General features: G+C 41.4%; 1 protein-coding gene across 2 annotated transcripts in view; it reads left to right on the plus strand.

Annotated features, from left to right (window-relative positions):
• The window catches only part of tpst1 (tyrosylprotein sulfotransferase 1), a 67,032-nt gene that overhangs the window by 27,126 nt on the left and 20,081 nt on the right, over window positions 1–19,825 (plus strand). For both annotated transcript variants that reach the window (XM_032545903.1, XM_032545901.1), the window contains exon 3: window positions 16,601–16,799. In XM_032545903.1, coding sequence (XP_032401794.1) covers window positions 16,601–16,799 — 199 coding nt within the window. The remainder of the gene's footprint in view (window positions 1–16,600; window positions 16,800–19,825) is intronic.

Genomic DNA, 19,825 nt, shown 5'->3' on the forward strand with positions numbered 1-19,825 from the left:
AACCCCCGACCAATTGGTACCGGGCCGAGTAAGAAACAATTAAATATTTCCGTTTTACGTATTATGTGAGTCTGGAGGAGCTTTTATTTTGAAAATCCTTTAACCGGACTCTCTCGGTTACATCTTGCCCGCCAGCATTGAGCCCACAAGCAGCAAAATGAGTAAGAAACATATCAGATGTCTTTGGAAAGTTTCTTTGCAAGGGGAAAAGGCCCAGAGAAGAGACAGGAGAATGGATTTATCCCGGATCGGTAGGTGATTCCCACATTCCAAGCCCGCTCTGCATGATATGGTGACCGGCTCGTTAATGAGGGAATGAAGCCTTCAAACTGCTTCGCCATGTAGAGACCAAGCACCCTGTGCATAAGCAACACTTCGGGTGTCATTGTCTCTCATCGCTCCCAGATGGAACCATCTCGTTGCAGAGAAATAAGCTCAGGGCTCCCATTAGTCGTTATTGTAAGTTAAAATTTTCGCAAAAGTAAAACGTTCGTTTTTGTGGCACATCTGTATCTCATTTTGAAGGGATATGTAGACGTTACCATAGCGACCCGAGTCAGAGAGCGTTAGGGCAGTGGTCGAGATGAGATGAGAGGAGTAGAGCTTGTGAGTTTTAGGTCTGGTTCACACGGCACGATTTAAGGATTGTCGGCCGATTTTGTGACCACACACGACACGAGCCGATAAAAGTCCAACAGGTTCGGTCAGTTCGTGTGTCCAGCCTCACGGCAGGAGCAACACACCACAGAACTGATTCCACTCGCGAACATCTCGATTCCAGAGGAAAATCCAGTAAAACCCCCAACATAACATACGTGAATTTAGAATAATCAAACACAGATGACGATGTAGAAGCAGCAGTGATAGTTTGTGGTCTCATTTTAAACAATAGAAGACGTAATAAATAGAAAAGGCGTTTGATAAAAGACAGCGGGAGCAGCCGCTCTATTTGCTGCACTATGATTTTAAGGTGAGTTATGTTTTTTCGTAGTTAACATTTTTAACTGAATAAACATAGCCACAAATAATAAACATATATAAAATGACCTTTACATATAGTAATAAACATTTCCACATATCACCTCCGATGTCAACCGGACTCTCAGTTGCCATGTGAACTGTTTGGGATTCCCTCCATTCTTACGTCATCGCGCTTTCTGATTGGCTACCTGTCACATTCAACAGGCTGCGTTCTCGCTCCCAGTCAGGGAAAAAAAACCCACAGGCTGTTAAATCGGGCCCAGACAATGTTGAATATGCCTGATTTTAGTTCGGGCATATTCAACACACCACTCACTGCAGTACGTTGTAAGATTGTCGTAAAGGGAAAATCAGGGGGGGAAAAAAAAAAAAGGCTTTAGCTGGAACGCCAACATGCAGAAGCATTATCTGACGGTCCCGGGCCGCAGCAAAATTGCCAAGTCCAGTCCGCGGTAATAAAAAGGTTGGGGACCACTGAACTAGACAACCCAAAATGTGATGTCCACAAATGTGGCTGCCAGGTGGTTAAGATTAGACAGCTTTGCCTACAAGTAGAAAAGGCTCTTCTTTTGCATCCTCTTTATGTCCTGGATGTTTCCAGTCAATAGGACACAACTTGAAATGGTTTCAGTGAACACAATAAACTATTTCAGCTTATTTGTGAAACTAAACGTAGAACGTAACAAGACTTTCAGTGAAAGGAAAACATAAGGACAGAACAGCAACAAAAAAAAATAAAATAAATATCTGTCAGGGGAGAAAGAATAAGAACTTTTCTGTGGCCATTTAGTACACCAGTCATCTCTCCACAAATTGATTCCCATCAAATATTAATGAACTGGGACTTAAACCAGAGAGCGGAAGATCAGAATGGAGAGGCTGCTTTGCAATGTCCTCTACTGTTTGTGTTGTCTGAATGCTGGCAAAACAAGAATTTAAGAGTAAAATAAAATTCTTCATATCTTGTCCCTGGGTGAGAAGTAGAGTACAACCTAAGGATTGTTTAATGCAGAGAAACATTAACTTAACATGCATAGTTTTCAGTCTGGGGATGTACAATAGCATTGGCTGTACAGTAATATCAACTGATCTCAGTCATTTCTTAACATTCCAGTATCAATCTGATAAATTAAACTGGCCTGATAGTAGCAACTGATACTTATTTCCATCTTGTTGCTGTTGGTTTCTGGAGGAGAGGGGGGGAGGATGTTGGTTATGTGATTGTGATGCAGCAAAGGACTGTAGGGAGTTCAGCTGAAGTAGAGAAGGGTAGTGCAATATGAGTAAATATTGGCTATTGGCTGTAACTGCAATGTTTATATTGGATATCAATATCTGCTCAAATCTTAGTTTCCCAGGTATTTCGTGTGGAACAAGAGAACCTTCATAAAGAGAGGCCCAGCTGGGATTCAACTGTCTTACTCACATCTAGCCCTATCACAATAACACAACAGAAACAACATATAAAATAAATTATGAAGACTCTAAACAAACTTGTTCTTCAAAAAAAGGAGATCAATGCACAAGACTGAAGACTTTTGTCATTTATTTTTTGGTAGAAAGAGAGAGAAAAGAGGAAAAAAGATAAATTATGCAAATTATTGAATTTGTTTTAATTTATCATGACTTTTGGCGCCGGCACAGCTGGCTGCTTGCAGACGCAGCTCCCGTCGTGTGTGTTAATCTGTGTATATTTGCTGGAACCGATTAAGGATCCGTGCTTAAAGAACCCATAGACCATCAGTTAAGCTTTCCACAATGGCTGGATGTGGTTCTGTCGCTGTTCTCCGCGTTCTTCTGCTACTTTTTCTACTCTTTGTTACGGAGAACCTCGCCGAACGGAGTAGCGGCATTGTTTACTCGCGTGAACAGCTGATTGCGCTGTGTAAGCCTCTGCTGCTGCCCGGAGACAGGCCTGTGGTCCCAGAGGAGTTACGGAGGAGACGACGGGGCTGCAGGTCTGGAGTTAAACGGAGGGAGAAGAGGAGACGGCACAAACCAGCGTTACCGGCGTTTATTGTGGGGAACGTGAGGTCTTTGGGCAATAGGACGGACGAACTCACGGCGCTGGTTAGGACCCAGAAGGAGTACAGGGAGTGCAGTATCTTCTGCTTCACGGAAACCTGGCTACACTCGCTTATTCCGGACTACAGCATGGAGGTCCCTGGATTTTCCTTGGTGCGGGGGGACAGGGACTTTTCCAAGAGTCGGAAGAAGAAGGGCGGCGGGATTGCACTTTATGTGAGTGAGAGGTGGTGTAATCCCGGTCATGTTAACGTGAAGGAACAGATTTGTAGCCCGGACATTGAACTTCTGGCTGTGGGAATGCGGCCGTATTATTTACCGAGGGAGTTTACGTCTGCCATTTTGATCGCTGTTTACATTCCCTCATCAGCTGATGCAGCGGTGGCCTGTGACGTCATCAGCTCTACCGCAGCCAAACTCCAGACTCAACACCCGGTCGCCTTCATGGTCATCACAGGTCACTTTAACCATGCCTCATTGGACAAAACTCTACACAACTTCCAGCAGTATGTTGACTGTCCCACCAGGGAAAACAAAATGCTGGATCTCCTGTATGCTAATGCCAAAGATGCATACCGCGCCACAGCCCTGCAGGTCGGACCACATCTTGGTAAGGATGACTCCCAAGTATGTCCCTCTAGTGAGTAGGCAGCCTGTGCGCATCAGGACGGTGAGGAGGTGGACGCAGGAGGCAGCTGAGGCACTGCAGGACTGCAGGACTGCTTTGGGTCGACAGACCGGGATGTGCTCTGTGGGCTTCATGGGGAGGACATCGACAACATGTCTGACTGCATCACGGACTACATCAGATTCTGTGAGGACACTGTCATGCCAGCCCGGACCGTGCGCTGCTTCTCCAACAACAAACCCTGGATTACCAGTGACCTGAAGGCACTTCTAAACAAAAATAAGATGGCTTTCAGGTCTGGAGATAAGGAGGAGCAGAGGAGAGTCCAGCGTGAACTCGGAGAGACACTGAGGACATGCAAGGACAACTACAGGAGGAAGCTTGAGTCTAAACTCGAGCAGAACAGTGTGAAAGATGTGTGGAAAGGAATGAAGCACATTGCTGGGATGAAGGGGAAAGACACACAGACATCTGGGAGCCTGGATAGAGCAAACCAGTTCAACCAGTTTTTCAACAGGTTTAGCTCACCTCCTGCTACACCCCTACCACCACCATCCCCCCACACATCCACACTGCCCCAAGTTGTTCAACCCACCTACCGCCATTCTCCTGCACACCACCTCTCCTTCAGCCCCCCAACCCCCCCTCCTCCCCCATCTCCACTGCAGACAACAACACCTACCCCCAGCTAACAGTGACTACAGGCCAGGTTAAGAGACAGTTGGAGCGATTACACCAGGGGAAGGCTGCAGGACCTGATGGCATTACACCACGGATCCTGAAGACCTGCTCCGGCCAGCTGTCCCCTGTACTGGCACACATGTACAACCTGAGCTTGAGGCTGGAGAGAGTCCCGCTGCGGTGGAAGACATCACATGTGGTTCCTGTTCCCAAGAAGCCAAGGCCATCCGACCCAGAGGACTACAGACCAGTTGCTCTCACATCTCATGTGATGAAGGTCATGGAGAGACTGGTCCTGGCCCAGCTGAGGCCTAGGGTGAGAATGTTTGTAGACCCCCTGCAATTTGCCTACCAGCCCCACTTAGGAGTTGACGATGCCGTCATCTTCCTGCTGCAACGAGCACTTTCGCACCTGGATGGTGGAGGAGACACTGTGAAAATCACATTCTTTGATTTCTCCAGTGCCTTCAACACCATCCAGCCTCTGATACTGGGTGAGAAGCTGCGGAGGATGGGTGTCAACGACTCAGTGATCTCCTGGGTTACTGACTACTTGACAGGCAGGCCACAGTTTGTCCGTCTGGGCAGTGTCCTGTCTGATGTGGTGGTCAGTGACGTAGGAGCTCCACAGGGAACTGTGCTTTCTCCCTTTCTCTTCACCCTGTACACCACTGATTTCCAGTACAACTCTGAGTCATGTCACCTACAGAAGTTTTCTGATGACTCAGCGGTTGTCGGGTGTATAGGGGATGGAGGGGAGGGGGAGTACAGGACACTGGTGGACGGCTTTGTGGAGTGGTCTGAGCAGAATCACCTGAGGCTCAACATTAGTAAGACCAGAGAGGTGGTGATTGACTTCAGAAGGAAGAAGACATCTTCACGGCCACTGAAGATCAAAGGGGAAGTGGTGGAGGAGGTGGAGGATTATAAATACCTGGGAGTTGTAATCGGCAACAGACTGGACTGGGCATCTAACACTGACGCTGTGTGCAAGAAGGGGATGAGCAGACTCTATTTTTTAAGGAAGCTGAGATCCTTCAATGTGTGCAGCAAGATGTTGGAGACCTTTTATCACAGTGTTGTTGCCGGTGCCATCTTCTTTGCTGCTGTGTGTTGGGGAAGCAGCATCAGAGCCAGCGACTCTAATAGACTGGACAAAATCATCAGGAAAGCTGGCTCTGTACTGGGACTAAAGCTGGAGTCCCTGGAAACTGTGGTGGAGAGGAGGACACTGAAGAAGGTTCTGTCTATTATGGACAATAAACAGCACCCTCTCCACCCCATAGTGGACAGACAGCGGAGCACCTTCTCACATAGACTGCTCCAGCTCCGCTGTCGTAGGGACAGATACAGGAAATCCTTCCTGCCACATGCCATCTCACTGTACAATAAAAGCTAAATCATTGTTCTGCACTAATCAGTCCAATTTTGCACAACTGCACTGTGGCACACTTGCTGTACATATATTTACAGATGCATATCTGCATTTTTTGAATCTTTGCAAGGACTGCTTAAGTTGCTTTTTGTATTAACAGCATTTTATATTTTACAATTATAGCATTTTATATTTTATTTTTTATTTTTATTTTATCTACAACTACTACTCAGTGGTAGTTGTTATTGAGTCTTGTCTCTATGCTGTAACTGCGAAGTAATTTCCCTGCTGGGATGAATAAAGTACTTCTATTCTATTCTTCTATATTCTATTCTATTAACTGAATTATTGTGGCAGGCCTACTCAAAATATGTTTTTATTTTGCTTTTATATTTCAGATCAGTAGATGTCCTAACTAAATTTAATGATTGCAAATAAGTTATTAAAAAGCATACAGTGTTTTAATAATAGAAGAACCAAGACACAGCTTCTGTATGTATGCATGTATGCTGTGATATAGGTGTTACAAAAAGGAAATGGTTTTAAAACATTATTTAGAAAATACATTTCCAACCTTCTTTGTGTCTGTTATGCAACACATGGAAATGAACTATGGATCTTTATACCATTATCTTTGGATTTGATACAGGATGTTTCTGTTGTTTGTGACCCTGTTGTGTCACTGTTAAACACTCAATAACATTTTTATTCCATCTGAAATGTCTGATATTTTGTGGTCTACTACATCAAGCAAACAGTATCTATGGCACTTTTTGAGTACTGTATATCTAAAACTTAAACATAGCCTAACCTGAAATTTTGTCCAGGTTGGGCTAGATTTGTTTGCCTGATGGTGGCTTGGGCTTTTTTGGCCCATTTAATAAGTCTCCAGTACACAGAGAAAGCCAAAAGAGAATGCACAACCAAGTTGTGTTATACTACTTATTATAATTTAAATGGAGGAGCAGTATAAGCTTACTGTGTTGAGGAAGGAAAGAAATTAAAGTGCAGATGTCTACTAGACTGCAACAAGCACAGTACGCTGGACCATAAATGCGCATGCTGCTCCACCGCTACGCTCCAATTAACAACACATCCCAGATTACAATATTACATGTAAAGTATGTGTTACATTGCTTATGCTAATGGTGGTCTAAAAATTAAAGTAGTAAAAACTTATTTAAAATATGTCAGACCCCCTTCACCCTGATCTTGACAATTTAGCTAAGTACAGAGAGCAGTTTGCTTGTTTCATATCCAGACTGTGATTATGCACACTTGACCACTTCAGGGTTTTCCCCAGTGTATTATAAGCCTGGCGACGCGCCATGCTTTACTAAACTCTAGCAACCAACAAACTGGATGGAAATGGAAGAGCTACTAGAGCCACATTAACAGCATTAAATTAAACCTCCCGTTTGTTGGACATCTCTGCGCACAGTGGAGCGGATTTAACTCATCATGCAAGGCCGGTCAAAGGCCGCATGAGGCGTTGAGCAGGATTTGACTTAGGGGCCCCTCTTGCTGCTAAAAACATCAGCACCTCTAACAGCTTCTGTGTTAGATTTAGTGAAATCTGGGAGAGGGAGAGTAATTTAATTGGCCAACCTAAAAAGCAATCACTTATAATTGCAGTTTACTGATTTGAATTTGTGAACAAACAGAGGTCAAACTCTGATTAATCAGCATCAGATTGTTGCTATGGTAACAAAACAGTCTAACTATGAATATTGTTCTTTGAAGTTTTACAAAGTTAACTTACCAGCTCCTTAAAATCTTATATTTAAATGTTAAATAATTTAAAATATTTTAATTTATGTATGCTGAAACCATTCAATCAAATTTAGCAGCATTGATCATCTCAAGGCCTCATAAAATAAACAAATGTTACCTTTATGTAGTTGTGATCTGTGTTGAAATATTAGCATTTATGGGACCCCTGAAGCCCTGGGGATCCTTATGGAGTCACTGACTTAATTTGGATTAAACAGAAGTGCAAGTAATTGATATTCATTTTAATTGTATTTTTTTATTTGTTGTTTTTAAGACTCTGTAGTTGTTGGTTTAAATAGCGTTTCACTGGTGATGTTTTCCTGTTACATATAATTACCCTGTAATGTTTTTACATTTCCTGTCTACTTAACATCTTTTAATATAAAAACACGGTGGACCGCCTCGGCACACCGACCACCAGGCTTAGCAAGTTTTCAACCCTGTAGTACATTAAAGTCAGTGCCCATGGCACATGGAAGAAAATGCCTCTTTACACAGTGCAATCACCAGCGCTCCTGCTCTTTATGTTTTGGGTCTCTATCCAGATGAAGATCTCTCTCAGTGGGAAGCCTGGCCCCACAGTGGGACCTTGCCTCAGCATTAACAGCAATTACCTAGCCTTGATTTAATGGACAACATGTCTAGCTGAGAATCCTGCTCCATTACTACCCCCAGAAGAGGCAGCATTTCAATCTTCAACTCCACCATCTTTGGGATCTTGATGTCTTTGTGTGATTCCCTTATCAGCCATGATTACTGCAGAACACAATGCTGTGTAAGTGGAGGCCGCAATGAATAATTCACACACTGAAGGCGATTAAAAGCATCAACATGAGGAAAACTGGCATCGTTTTCTTTCTTTTTTTTGTCCTTTCCAAAGCCAAGAAGAGAGAGTGTTGTGGGTTACTTTACAGATGGCTAAAATATTCACTATTTGAATTCTGTGCTTAGTTACAGTGTTGACTATCTCTTCCTCAGAGGTTGCGCTAGACTGTTTTTGTTGTCTGTCATTTTGACCGATTAGCTCAAAAACAATCCCATCATAATTATTTGTACAGGTCAAATTTTGAAAGGATAATAATCAAATGCATTTAAAGGGGCGGTTAGAATAGAGTTGGGTGGAGTACAGTTGGGTCAAGCTACCCAGCTTGACTCTACTCTGTCTCTACTTGACAGAGTAGAGTCAAGTAGAGAAGAGTAAAGTAATGTCGAACCGGGTAGGATAAAATAGAGCCTTGTTGAGTTTTCACTACACGCTGTTGTTTATTTTTAAGCAGTTAAGTCGCAGTGACAAAACCTGAAACTGCTGCTAGGCAGGTTATGCAATATTGATTGGCCACCGATCATAATCGGCCGATTTCCGTAAAAAAGTGTATGATCGGTGATCGCCGATCACTGTCTCCTGCTGCCGCTCACAAAAACCGATCACCTGCATCTCATATTTTACACCCTGCAACAGCCAGTGCGCATATTGCGCAGGCGCAGCAACAAATCTAAGGACTGTCATGTGAAACTTTAATGCTCTGAGAGTGAATGGGGAAATTTGCATCTTGCGACGGAAAAATACCTGGGGGGTGAAGCACGTCTAGGCCTGTCCCGATAAACGGTAAATCAATTAATCGTATGATAAATTAAAACTATCGACGTCATTTTAATTATCGGCATTATCGTCTCTTCCGGCCTTTTTCTCTTTCTGTTGATGACACTGAATGAAAAAAGGCTCAACTCCGGTGCTCTCCACTGACATCTCCCTTCCTAATTTCCTTAGTGTAAAGCCCAGCGCACACTACAAGATCTTAGATCTGTCTGCCGATTGTCGGCCCATTTTCAAAACCTGACAGACCACAAACTAGCCGACAGAAATCCTAGGTATAACGGTTCGATCGGGTTCGTTCCTGCCGTGTGGTGTCCAACAATGGGCACAAAATAATGGCTACAAGTCCAGTGAACTAATTTTAAAACCAGGCATTAATTAATGCTTTACTACAATCTACCTGCAATGCATGTGGCTTGTGTCTGCGTAAAGTCCTGACTGAATGAAAATCATTATAACCTATTTACGTCACGTTAACGAAGAACAGCTGAAAAGTTACCGGGTTTATCAACTGCAGTAGCAATTTCGCTCCAACTCCTCCCCTTGTCATTTCTATATTCTTTTCATGTTGAATAAACATTAATGTTGTTTCCACATATCATCTCCAATGTCCGCTGGACTTCGGGTTGCGCCGTGTCAGCTGTCTGGGATTCCCCGACGTAATTTCCCCTCAGAAAGCACGGAGGAGAATCCGCGCTTTCTGATTGGCTACCTGTCACATTCAACAGGCTGCGTTAAAGCTCCCAGTTGGGGAAAACCCCTGATTTAGATCGGAGCGGCCACGACGATCTACCGTAACACACCACACAATCTTAGAAAGACCAACGATCTAAGATTGTTGTAAGGGGAAAAATAGGAGCAAAAAATCATGTAGTGTGAACTATTGCATCAGGTAGTCGATGTGCCCATCTTCTCTATTTAAATCTAATGATTACTGAAGGGCAACATAATATACAGACTTCATAATCTTTTGGTTGAATGCAGTATTTATTTCCACTTTGGCTTTATGTTGTTTAGTTTTTTTTTTCAAGGGAGTTTTTTGTTAATGGAGACTGAGAATCCATTTTATTTTTGTTTTTGGTTGTTTTGTTTATTTTGTTTATCAGTTCCAGTGTTTAGTGTTCTTTTGAAAATAAAGTGTATCTATCTTTGGCAGGAAATCGCATGCATTATTATGTCATTTCCATTAAATCAGTGTAAAAAGGTCTTCAAACAATATTATCATTTATCGCAATAATTTTTGAGACAATTAATCGTTGAGCAAAATTTGCTATCGTGACAGGCCTAAGCACGTCAAAATGCATCAATAAGAGTCAAATATTACACTTTTAAAAACAAGCACTTGAAGGAGTATGGTGAGTTATAGAGGCTCACTGCAAATAAAAAAAGGCATCCTGAGCGGTCAGACACTATGTAAAGCAGTGCACAATTGCCAAGCAAATAACCTGGAAAATTATTGAAGTCATCGGGCTAGCGGTGGAAGACGCTGGGTTCTGCTCTCGTTCAATCGGCGCTACGCGCTACTGAGGAGTAATATTTTACAGACATACTGGCATTTGCACGCCACCTGCCAGGGTTTTCTCTCATCAAACACCTGCTTAAAGCTGCAGCACACAACTTAAAAAAAAAAGTTTTGACATATGTATTAAAATGTTTGCTGTTCTAACATGAGACAGATAATCTGTGATCGAGCTCCTCTGCCTCCTCCCTGTATTCTGCAGAATTACACTGCTCAGTCAGAAACAGCAAATCAGAACAAGCAGAAAACACCTAGCCATGCTCTCAGGCAGTTTTGATTTAGTAACATAGAATTGTTTATTTTAATGCAACCTGCATTTGACTTTGAATGTTCTATTGTAATATTTGATATAGGCAATGTTGCGAGATTTATTTGATTTTATCTGATTAATTTTATAATTTAGGCTGTTGAGAAGCCTTAGAGTTAAATATTGTATTAACAAGTGTCCCCTGAAAACTTGGTCGAGGCAATTAGAAGATGCTAAGTGGACAGGAAATGTAAAAATATTACAGAGTAATTATGTTACGGGAAAACATCGCCAGTAAAACACTATCTAAACCCACAACTAGTCTTAATAACAACAAATCAAAAAATATAATTACATGAATATCAATTATTTGTACTTATACTTATTATTATTATTGTGTAACATTTATTTATTGAGATGATCAATGCTGCTAAATTTGATTTAATGGTTTCAGCATACATAAATTAAAATATTTTAAATTGTTTAACATTTAAATGTAAGATTTTAAGGAGCTGGCAAGTTAACTTTATAAAACTTCAAAGAACGGTCTTCATAGTTATATTGTTTTGTTACCATAGCTACAATCTGAAGCTCCAAGTTTAATCTTTGAGTTTGAGCTCTGTTTGTTTACAAATACAAATTAGTAAACTGCAATTATAACTGATTCCTTTTTAGGTTGGCCAATTAAGCACTGGTTCGTTAACCACTAATGCACCGGCCAACCGGGAACACATACATAAACTTACACGCACCTCTGAAAGCGCGACTAGTTATTCCTGCAGTTCACATAGAGCTGCGCAACCAGAGCTAACGCAGTGAGTTAGACTCTTACCATGGTGCAGAGTTCTCCAAAGAACTATAATTACTCACAGGAGTTTGATATAAATATTCATACAGGTCAGCCTGTGTCTAGTTTGAGTGAACTGGACACAGGGATCTGCGCTGAGGTAAACTTTAGACATCCAGCTGCTGCAGAGCGCGAGAGAACGTGCAGAGGCGCTAGCTGTGTGATTGGTCCGCTCTGCCGGCTTTAAATGCATAAAGTATAAACTTATCTTTTAGGAATAAATCTGCTCCGCCAGTGAAATGCTCAGAGCAACAGAGATGCTTGCAATCCGACTTAGAAAAAAGCGTTTTCTTTTTTAATTTTTTTTAAAATTATTACTATTAATATTAATGGATGGATGGATGGATGGATGGATTACTATTAATAATTTTAATTATTTTCTCATTATGCTTGTCCTTTAATTAGCTGTGCTGCAGGATATGTTTATTTAACCTCTTGCCTGTCAGACTCAGACATCTCTGTCTCTAAGATTTGTGGGACAGATGAAAAACATGAAGTATAGGCGTTCCTATAGTTGGGAGAACTATCAACAATAGAGTAAATAGAGTGATGCAGGCACTCTAATAGTGCCTCCATCACAATGCATGATGTTTGTGTTGCAGACTGTATTTAGCCTGTTACATATCTCTTCGTGTTCCAGAATGCCATTATCTGGCAAAAATGTTCTCATCGTGAAGCCATTGTTGATCACTGTGCAACTTCTTCTTTTGACCATTTGTGTTTCCTCACAGTTACCATCTCTAGTTATCAAAGTGGAGACATTCCTTTTGCTTCAAAATACAAAATGCTGAATTTAGGCAGTGACAAAGATTTTTTCTACATTTTCAACGCAATTTGAATGATTTGCATGATTCCATTTTAGACAACAGTTCTCTGAATGGTACAGACGTTTTGCTGCTCTGAATGGAAGGCTGCCTGCCACTAACAGCATGGATAAGCTCTGCTCAGGAGCCTCTTGGGCCTTGATGGACTTACCTAAAGTGATTCTCTCTCCCATTTATTGCAGAGTGGATGTTTGGACCGTAGCCTACCTCTCAGAATGCATCTACACCATTCTCCTGAGATGACAAAACCAACTCCCTCTATTAATCATGCAGGAGACTATAACCCATACAGTGTAAAGATTCAATTGCAAAGTAAATGAATTAGAGGAAAGTGAATTGCTGTATTGAAGTATAGAGCCAACCAAGAAACACAGGAGCAGAGGGGAGGAAAGCAACTTGATATAACTAGTTTCAGCCTGTGAGGGATCAATTTACAGAACTACAGGAACACTGTGAATGTGCAATTGAACTTTAATTCAGATCAAAAGAGCGAACATTGATCCACCTAAAAACCTCGGCCTCAGTTCGGTTGAAGGTGCGGTTTGGATGCAGTTCGAATGCAAGCAGACCGGAGACCACTCCAAAAGTAGGAAGCTAACTGTAGCGCAGGGCATTCTGGTCAATATATTACTCCCTGCTCTGTGGGTGAGCGAAGATGCTGTCAGTTGCCATGGCAACATTTAACCCAGTGTGAGGAGGAAAAGTGTTTTAAAGTTTTTACACCGATTTCTCAGTTAATTTCTCCTTTGCTGAGACTCACTGTAGCCACTGTAATATTTAAACCTTCATTAAACGACAAAACTGGACGATTTTCCTCGTTTCTAGAACATGATGGTATTCATAGGTATTTATCATCAAATAGGATGAAATATTTAATGAAGCCATGGTTTGTTAAATTATAGCAAGCAAATTTTAACTGCGGCAATTAGGCCTGTCACAATAACAAGTTTTGCTCAACGATTAATTGTCTCAAAAATTATTGCGATAAACGATAATATTGTTTGAAGACCTTTTTACACTGATTTAATGGAAATGATGTAATAATGCATGCGATTTCCTGCCAAAGATAGATACACTTTATTTTCAAAAGAACACTTAACACTGGAGCTGATAAACAAAAATGAAATGGATTCTCAGTCTCCATTAACAAAAATTGTACTTGGGAAAAAAAACTAAACAACATGAAGCCAAAGTGGAAATAAATACTGCATTCAACCAAAAGAGTGCAGATTATGAAGTCTGTATACTATGTTGCCCATCAGTAATAATTAGATTTAAATAGAGAAGATGGGCACATCCGACTACCTGATGCAATAGTTCACACTACATGATTTTTTGCTCCTATTTTTCCCCTTACAACAATCTTAGAACGTTGGTCTTTCTAAGATTGTGTGGTGTGTTACGGTAGATCATCGTGGCCTTTCTGATCTAAATCAGGGGTTTTCCCCGACTGGGAGCGTTAAGGCAGCCTTTTGAATGTGACAGGTAGCCAATCAGAAAGCATGGATTCTCCTCCATGTTTTCTGAGGGGAAATTACAGAGAGGAATCCCAAACAGCTGACACGGCGCAACCCGAAGTCCAGCGGACATTGGAGATGATACGTGGAAACAACATTAATGTTTATTCAACATGCAAAGAATATAGAAATGACAAGGGGAGGAGTTGGAGCGAAATTGCTACTGCAGTTGATAAACCTTCGTTAACGTGACGTAAATAGGTTATAAATATTTTCATTCAGTCAGGAATGACACTAGCCACATGCATTGCAGGTAGATTGTAGTAAAGCATTGATTAATGCCTGGTTTTAAAATTAGTTCACTGAACTTGTAGCCATTATTTTGTGGCAGGAACGAACCCGATCGAACCGTTATACCTAGGATTTCTGTAGGCTAATGTGTGATCTGTCAGGTTTTGAAAATGGGCCGACAATCGGCCAACAGCTCTAAGATCGTGTAGTGTGCGGTGGGCATTATACCCACCTGCCTGTCCTCAAGAGAGCCCAATATGGCTTGGGCATATTAGGAAATGAGGAAGGGAGGGTCAGTGGAGAGCACCGGAGTTGAGCCTTTTTTCATTCAGTGTCATTAACAGAAAGAGAAAAAGGCCGGAAGAGACGATAATGTCGATAATTAAAATGACGTGGATAGTCTTCATTTATCGTACGATTTATCATTTATCGCGACAGGCCTAGCTGCAATTATGTAAAATTAAATTACTGACCAGTTGTAACATCCAATTTTTAAATTCGTTCTGAGGGGATTTTATTGAGTGATGATAATGCCTGAGTTTTTATGGTTTTTTTTGTCGAGACCAATAAGCATCCTTAAATTGACTAGCACGATGCCTGGTGTACAGCAGCCTTTCTCCTCCCCGAGCTGCTGCCTGGTGGCCAGTTCAAAGCGAACGAAAAGAGCACTGCACATGTATTTACACAGGTGAGCAGATAGACTGAACACAGCGGTCTGCTGTGCTGTAGTTGATGGTTGGTGTCAGAGTAAGTTTACGGACAAACCAGAAAATAAATTTACCACCATCCCGGTCAAAATAAATGGGTGGCGGAGCGCATTGTGGTGGTACAGCTGTCATTTGTGTTTTTATGTTTGATGAAGGAGCCAAATCCCATCACTAACATGGACACAGACACTATAAATGGCTGGTCAAAGTGAGAGTTCATCTATTAAATTGACTGAAGCACTTCCTCGCTGTCCGACCGTGACATTTGCCGTGCTCCTCCTGAGCATCGCGCTTAGTCGGCGGACCGTGGGATAAGAAACGGGATCCTTTGGACCCTGTGAGCTTTACCCTGTGTGCATCCCAGCAGGGGTTGCACCGATCCCACGTGCGCATTTAACCCTTGATTCCCTGCTGTCTGACTGTGATATGTATTACTGATAGTGACTGTCACTGCTACTGACTGATATCTGCCGCGGTCCTCCGGAGCGCTGGTTTAACCAGCATAGACGTAGTTAAGCCTGAACCAGGTCCAGATAATTAAATTTTTTCCACCTATCTTTTTAACTAGCTCTTCCCTTACATGGCTGGGCACTCTACTTCCCGCTTGCTCAACGTTGATGCCGATCGGTTACGTCATCAACAAGCATTATCATGTCTAGCCAGTAGACTGCAGATCTCCATTGTAAGCCAAATTTCTATCGTTTTTACCATATACCATATACAGTATATCACACATTCCTGCAATAGTGTCTTCACAGGTCTGCCTAAAAAATCAGACATCTGCAGTTGATCCAGAACTTTGCTGCTCGCGTTCTCACTTAAACCAGATAGATGGAACACATCACCCTAGTTCTAAAGTCCTTCCTTGGGCTCCCTGGAGCTCAGAGAAGAAACTTTAAAATATTGTTGTTAGTTTATAAACCACTGAACGGCTTAGCACCACAATACCTCTCAGATCTTCTGGTTCTGGTCTGCTTTGAATCTCCAGTACCAGAACCAAACATGGAGAAGTGGCATTCAGCTTCTATGCACCACAAATCTGGAACAAACTTCCAGAAAACACTGAGTGCCTTTAAATCTAGACTAAAAGCCCACCTGGTTTAGAGTTGCTTTTGAAACATTATTAATACAACTTTAATCAACATTCTGATGTGTAATGACGACACTTGACAAAATGTAATGTTGTAATTGTTAACTATGTATTGTTCTATGACTTTATATTTTTGTGTTTTTATGATGTAAAGCACTTCAGAACTACCTTGTTGTTGAAATGTGTTAAATAAACTTGAACTTAAACTTCCCTACAAGCATTATCTTGTAACTGTAGATTTGGGCCTCAGCAGGTATTGGTTTTAGAAGCTGGAGATAAGAGTAAAGCCATGTTTTTTTCACTACATTGAAGATTTACAAAGCTTTTCCTCTGCTGGATCTGTCTTTTGCCTTTTTGAGTTTTAACATTTTGATGTTCAGTGGTACTAAATCTGTTTGTGTCCAGTCTAGGATTTCCTTTGTTGCTGCTTCAAAGTAAAAAAAAAAATCAAATAAAACAAACGTGTTACTTTTACTACACAGTACATATTTACTGCCAGATAACCTCAGAATAAAGTCAGCGATTCTCAACTAAGATCAGCATTTGTATTTTTTGTTTTAGGGTGGAGAGGTCCACAGACCAAGTCATTAAGCCAGTAAACGTGGAAGCCTTGTCTAAATGGGTGGGAAAGATCCCACCTGATGTGGTGAGGGACATGGCGGTCATCGCTCCCATGCTTTCCAGACTGGGCTATGACCCGCACGCCAACCCCCCCAACTACGGGCAGCCGGACCCCAGAGTATTGGACAACACCAGGAGGGTGAGTGCTAAGCTGTTGCTTTGAGAATACTTTACTATGAATTGGGATTTTGTAAGAAGACAGATTAAATAGTTCTCTAAAATTAAATCTTACATAATATTTTTAAGGTACCATTTAGCAAAGCAGCAATCAGAATTTTGTAGACAAGTTGTATTCTCAGGTTATTAAAACTTTTACTTGTCTATCCAATTATTGTCCTGTTGAATTTATTTATAAGAAAAGCTTTTAAATTTCATTTCCTAGCCTTTCTGCCATGAGTGACCATTGTATTAGGAGAGGCTAAACCCAGCTAACCAATCTGCTAACCAGTTTTACTTAGATTTTTAACAATTATTTTCCTTTCTTAAAAAGAAATAACAAATGACAGAAAATTATTTTCAAAAAGTCATTTTTATTTTAATCATCTATTCTGGAAGTTGACCTGAATTTAAAGTCAAGGTATAAAACAAGATGGTAGGCACTGGAAGGCTGATATCTCTCTGAAATACAACAACCCAAAGAATGCATTGGTAAAAATAAAAAATCCAAAATAAACTGTCTAAATAGGTTAATGAAGGTTCTATTTTTATGTTCCTGTTCAAATTTTGACCCTTATGTTTTGTCCAATTAGTTTGCCTAAAACCATCTCACTATTGACCCTTTATTCAAACGGTTGAATTCTCGTCTTGGCTGTAGCAATATGGCTTGGTACAACTTTGTCACAAATCCACGTTTTGAGATAAAAGCACAGCGCTCCTTCCCCTCCTATTCCCTGCCTGGTGGTCAGGAGTTGGAGTTGCTAGCGTTGCCATGGTGACTGGTGAGCATTGATTGATAGTGTTATTCAGCTTTAGAAATATGTGATTTATTTGCAATGTGGACACAGAGTGGAATGAGTCTGCTCTGCTCTGACTATTGGGGAAGGTATGGTGTTGAACTGATGACTGTGTCAGACTGACTGTAGTGCTGAGGAAGCAGGAGAAGCTAATGGCCACTCTCGCTGCTCTCTTGAGGACAGGCAGGCTGCCTGCAACCAAGCTGCAGAACACTGTCACCATAAAAGTCTACATCAGCACAGAGTAAGAATCGTTAGATTTATCAGTAGTTTTGAAAAAAGTCACTAGAGTCTGAAAAATCAATAAATACAGCAAAAAAGCACTATGCTTTTTTCATCCTGATCACAGACCTATTCACCCCCTCCACTCATCCCCAAACTTGGTTGCTCCGTCCACTATGCTGCAATTTTTCAACATTTAACAGTGGCGGGTTTAGGTTTCAGAGCAGGGTTAGTTGCAATTTAAGACAGTGTTCAGAAGTACCTCAGCTGGGCTGGTGAACCACACATCTGCTCTGAAGCTGTTGGGGTTTGGTGGAAAGATGTTGGATCCTGGTTTGAGCAGTCGGTCTTTTAGCTGTAAAGCAGGGTAAAATGGAATGGAATGAAAGCTTCTGTTTGGTGGTTTATGACTCATGCTGGGTATTACCCGACTCCATTAGGCATTTCTTTTTCTTGAAACAGTAACGTTGGCTTTAAAAAAAAAAACTGTTAGCCTCCTGTCTATTTCTAGAGAATCTTCCTCTGAAAGTTGTCAATCTTCAGAAAGTGAATGAATGAATCACTCTCTTTTACGCTGTTTACTCAGACACTGATGCATTTGAACTAAGTGAACTTTTAGTGACTTCTGTCTTTCTGTGGGGAGGAGAAAGACAACACAAATCTTCCAGTTGATCTCTAACCTTGTCTGAACCTAAATATGACTTGATAATCTGTAAAAAAAAAAAAAAAAAATCAAGCTCCTCTGCTTTGTCTCGGTAGTCCTACTACTATCTGCAGACATACACCACTTGATCGGGCACATCCAGTCACAGCCAGAGGTACGGTCTTTTTGCTGTCAGTCAGGCTCATGTATGTGCTGCTCATTAAGCTAATGGTGAAGAAGCAACTTATCGTTGTTGTAAACAGAAGAACTGTTTACCCGATGTTATCCGTGGCCATGCTAACTAGCCTTTGCATTTACCGTAGGCTCCAGTGTGGGGAACTAGTTGTAGTGAAGCAGAGACAAGGGGGATTGGTTGACAGTGCTAAGACCCTCTCCTGGTTGTGATTGATTGTTTCTGACTGAGCTATGTTTTGACATTAACAGTTGTAATAAATATGTAGAAAAAAGCATAGTTTTTATAAAAGTGACATACTTCAGCTTTAAGACGACAGGCTGCTGTTTCTATTGAGTGTAACACCAGTCAGTAAAGTCTTACTAGTAAAATGGTGCAGGATTAGAGACTGCAGAGACTGGAAATGTGGAAAATGCAGGACTCTGTTCCTTTAAGAGACTTTTGCAGCTCTGTTAGCAGTGAAACTCAGAGTTTCACACACAGTGTCTTCCCAGTGACTGTTTTTCATAGTTTTACCTCTCCCCCACTGGAGCACTGTCCAAACATTTTTGGCAGATTTTATTTACTCCCAGGCAGGAACTCCAGAACTCTCTCCAGATATCTGGATTTAGTCCTGAAAAGTCCTGTTTGCATAGCCAAGGAGTCTTTTATGTTCCACATTAAATACTTGTTTTTTCCAGCAAACATGACAGACAAGATGTCTTAGTTCTCAAAGATATTACCTCAGTAAAAGCCGATGCCCAGTGTGTGAACCTTGAAGTCTGTGTTTATCTCTGTTCAGCCAGCGCTGGAACTTTATCTTGTTGAGTTCAGGGATGCTGCTACAGTCTGTTCTGTGTGAACCAATTTCATTATTCACAGCTACAGAGCCAGCCCAGGGTCATGTTGTTCCATTACTCTACATGTTCCCTTATGTTATTTCAGAGAAATAAATCAATAAGCTAAACAGGGGAAATTCTTGACCTTAAGCACCCACATCAGGGGATTTCAAAAACACTGGTTTTAGTGGCAGTTTCAGTTTCTACACTTTAAAATGGGTAAAGTGTTTTTTTAGTATTGAAGAACAGATGTCAGCTATATATAGAGAATTTCTTTCTACTTATGATTTCATCATATGAGCTGGTAATAACGCTACCATTCAGAAGTGAACTTGC

This window comes from Xiphophorus hellerii, chromosome 18, assembly GCF_003331165.1.
Source record: "Xiphophorus hellerii strain 12219 chromosome 18, Xiphophorus_hellerii-4.1, whole genome shotgun sequence".
NCBI classification, from domain to species: domain Eukaryota; kingdom Metazoa; phylum Chordata; class Actinopteri; order Cyprinodontiformes; family Poeciliidae; genus Xiphophorus; species Xiphophorus hellerii.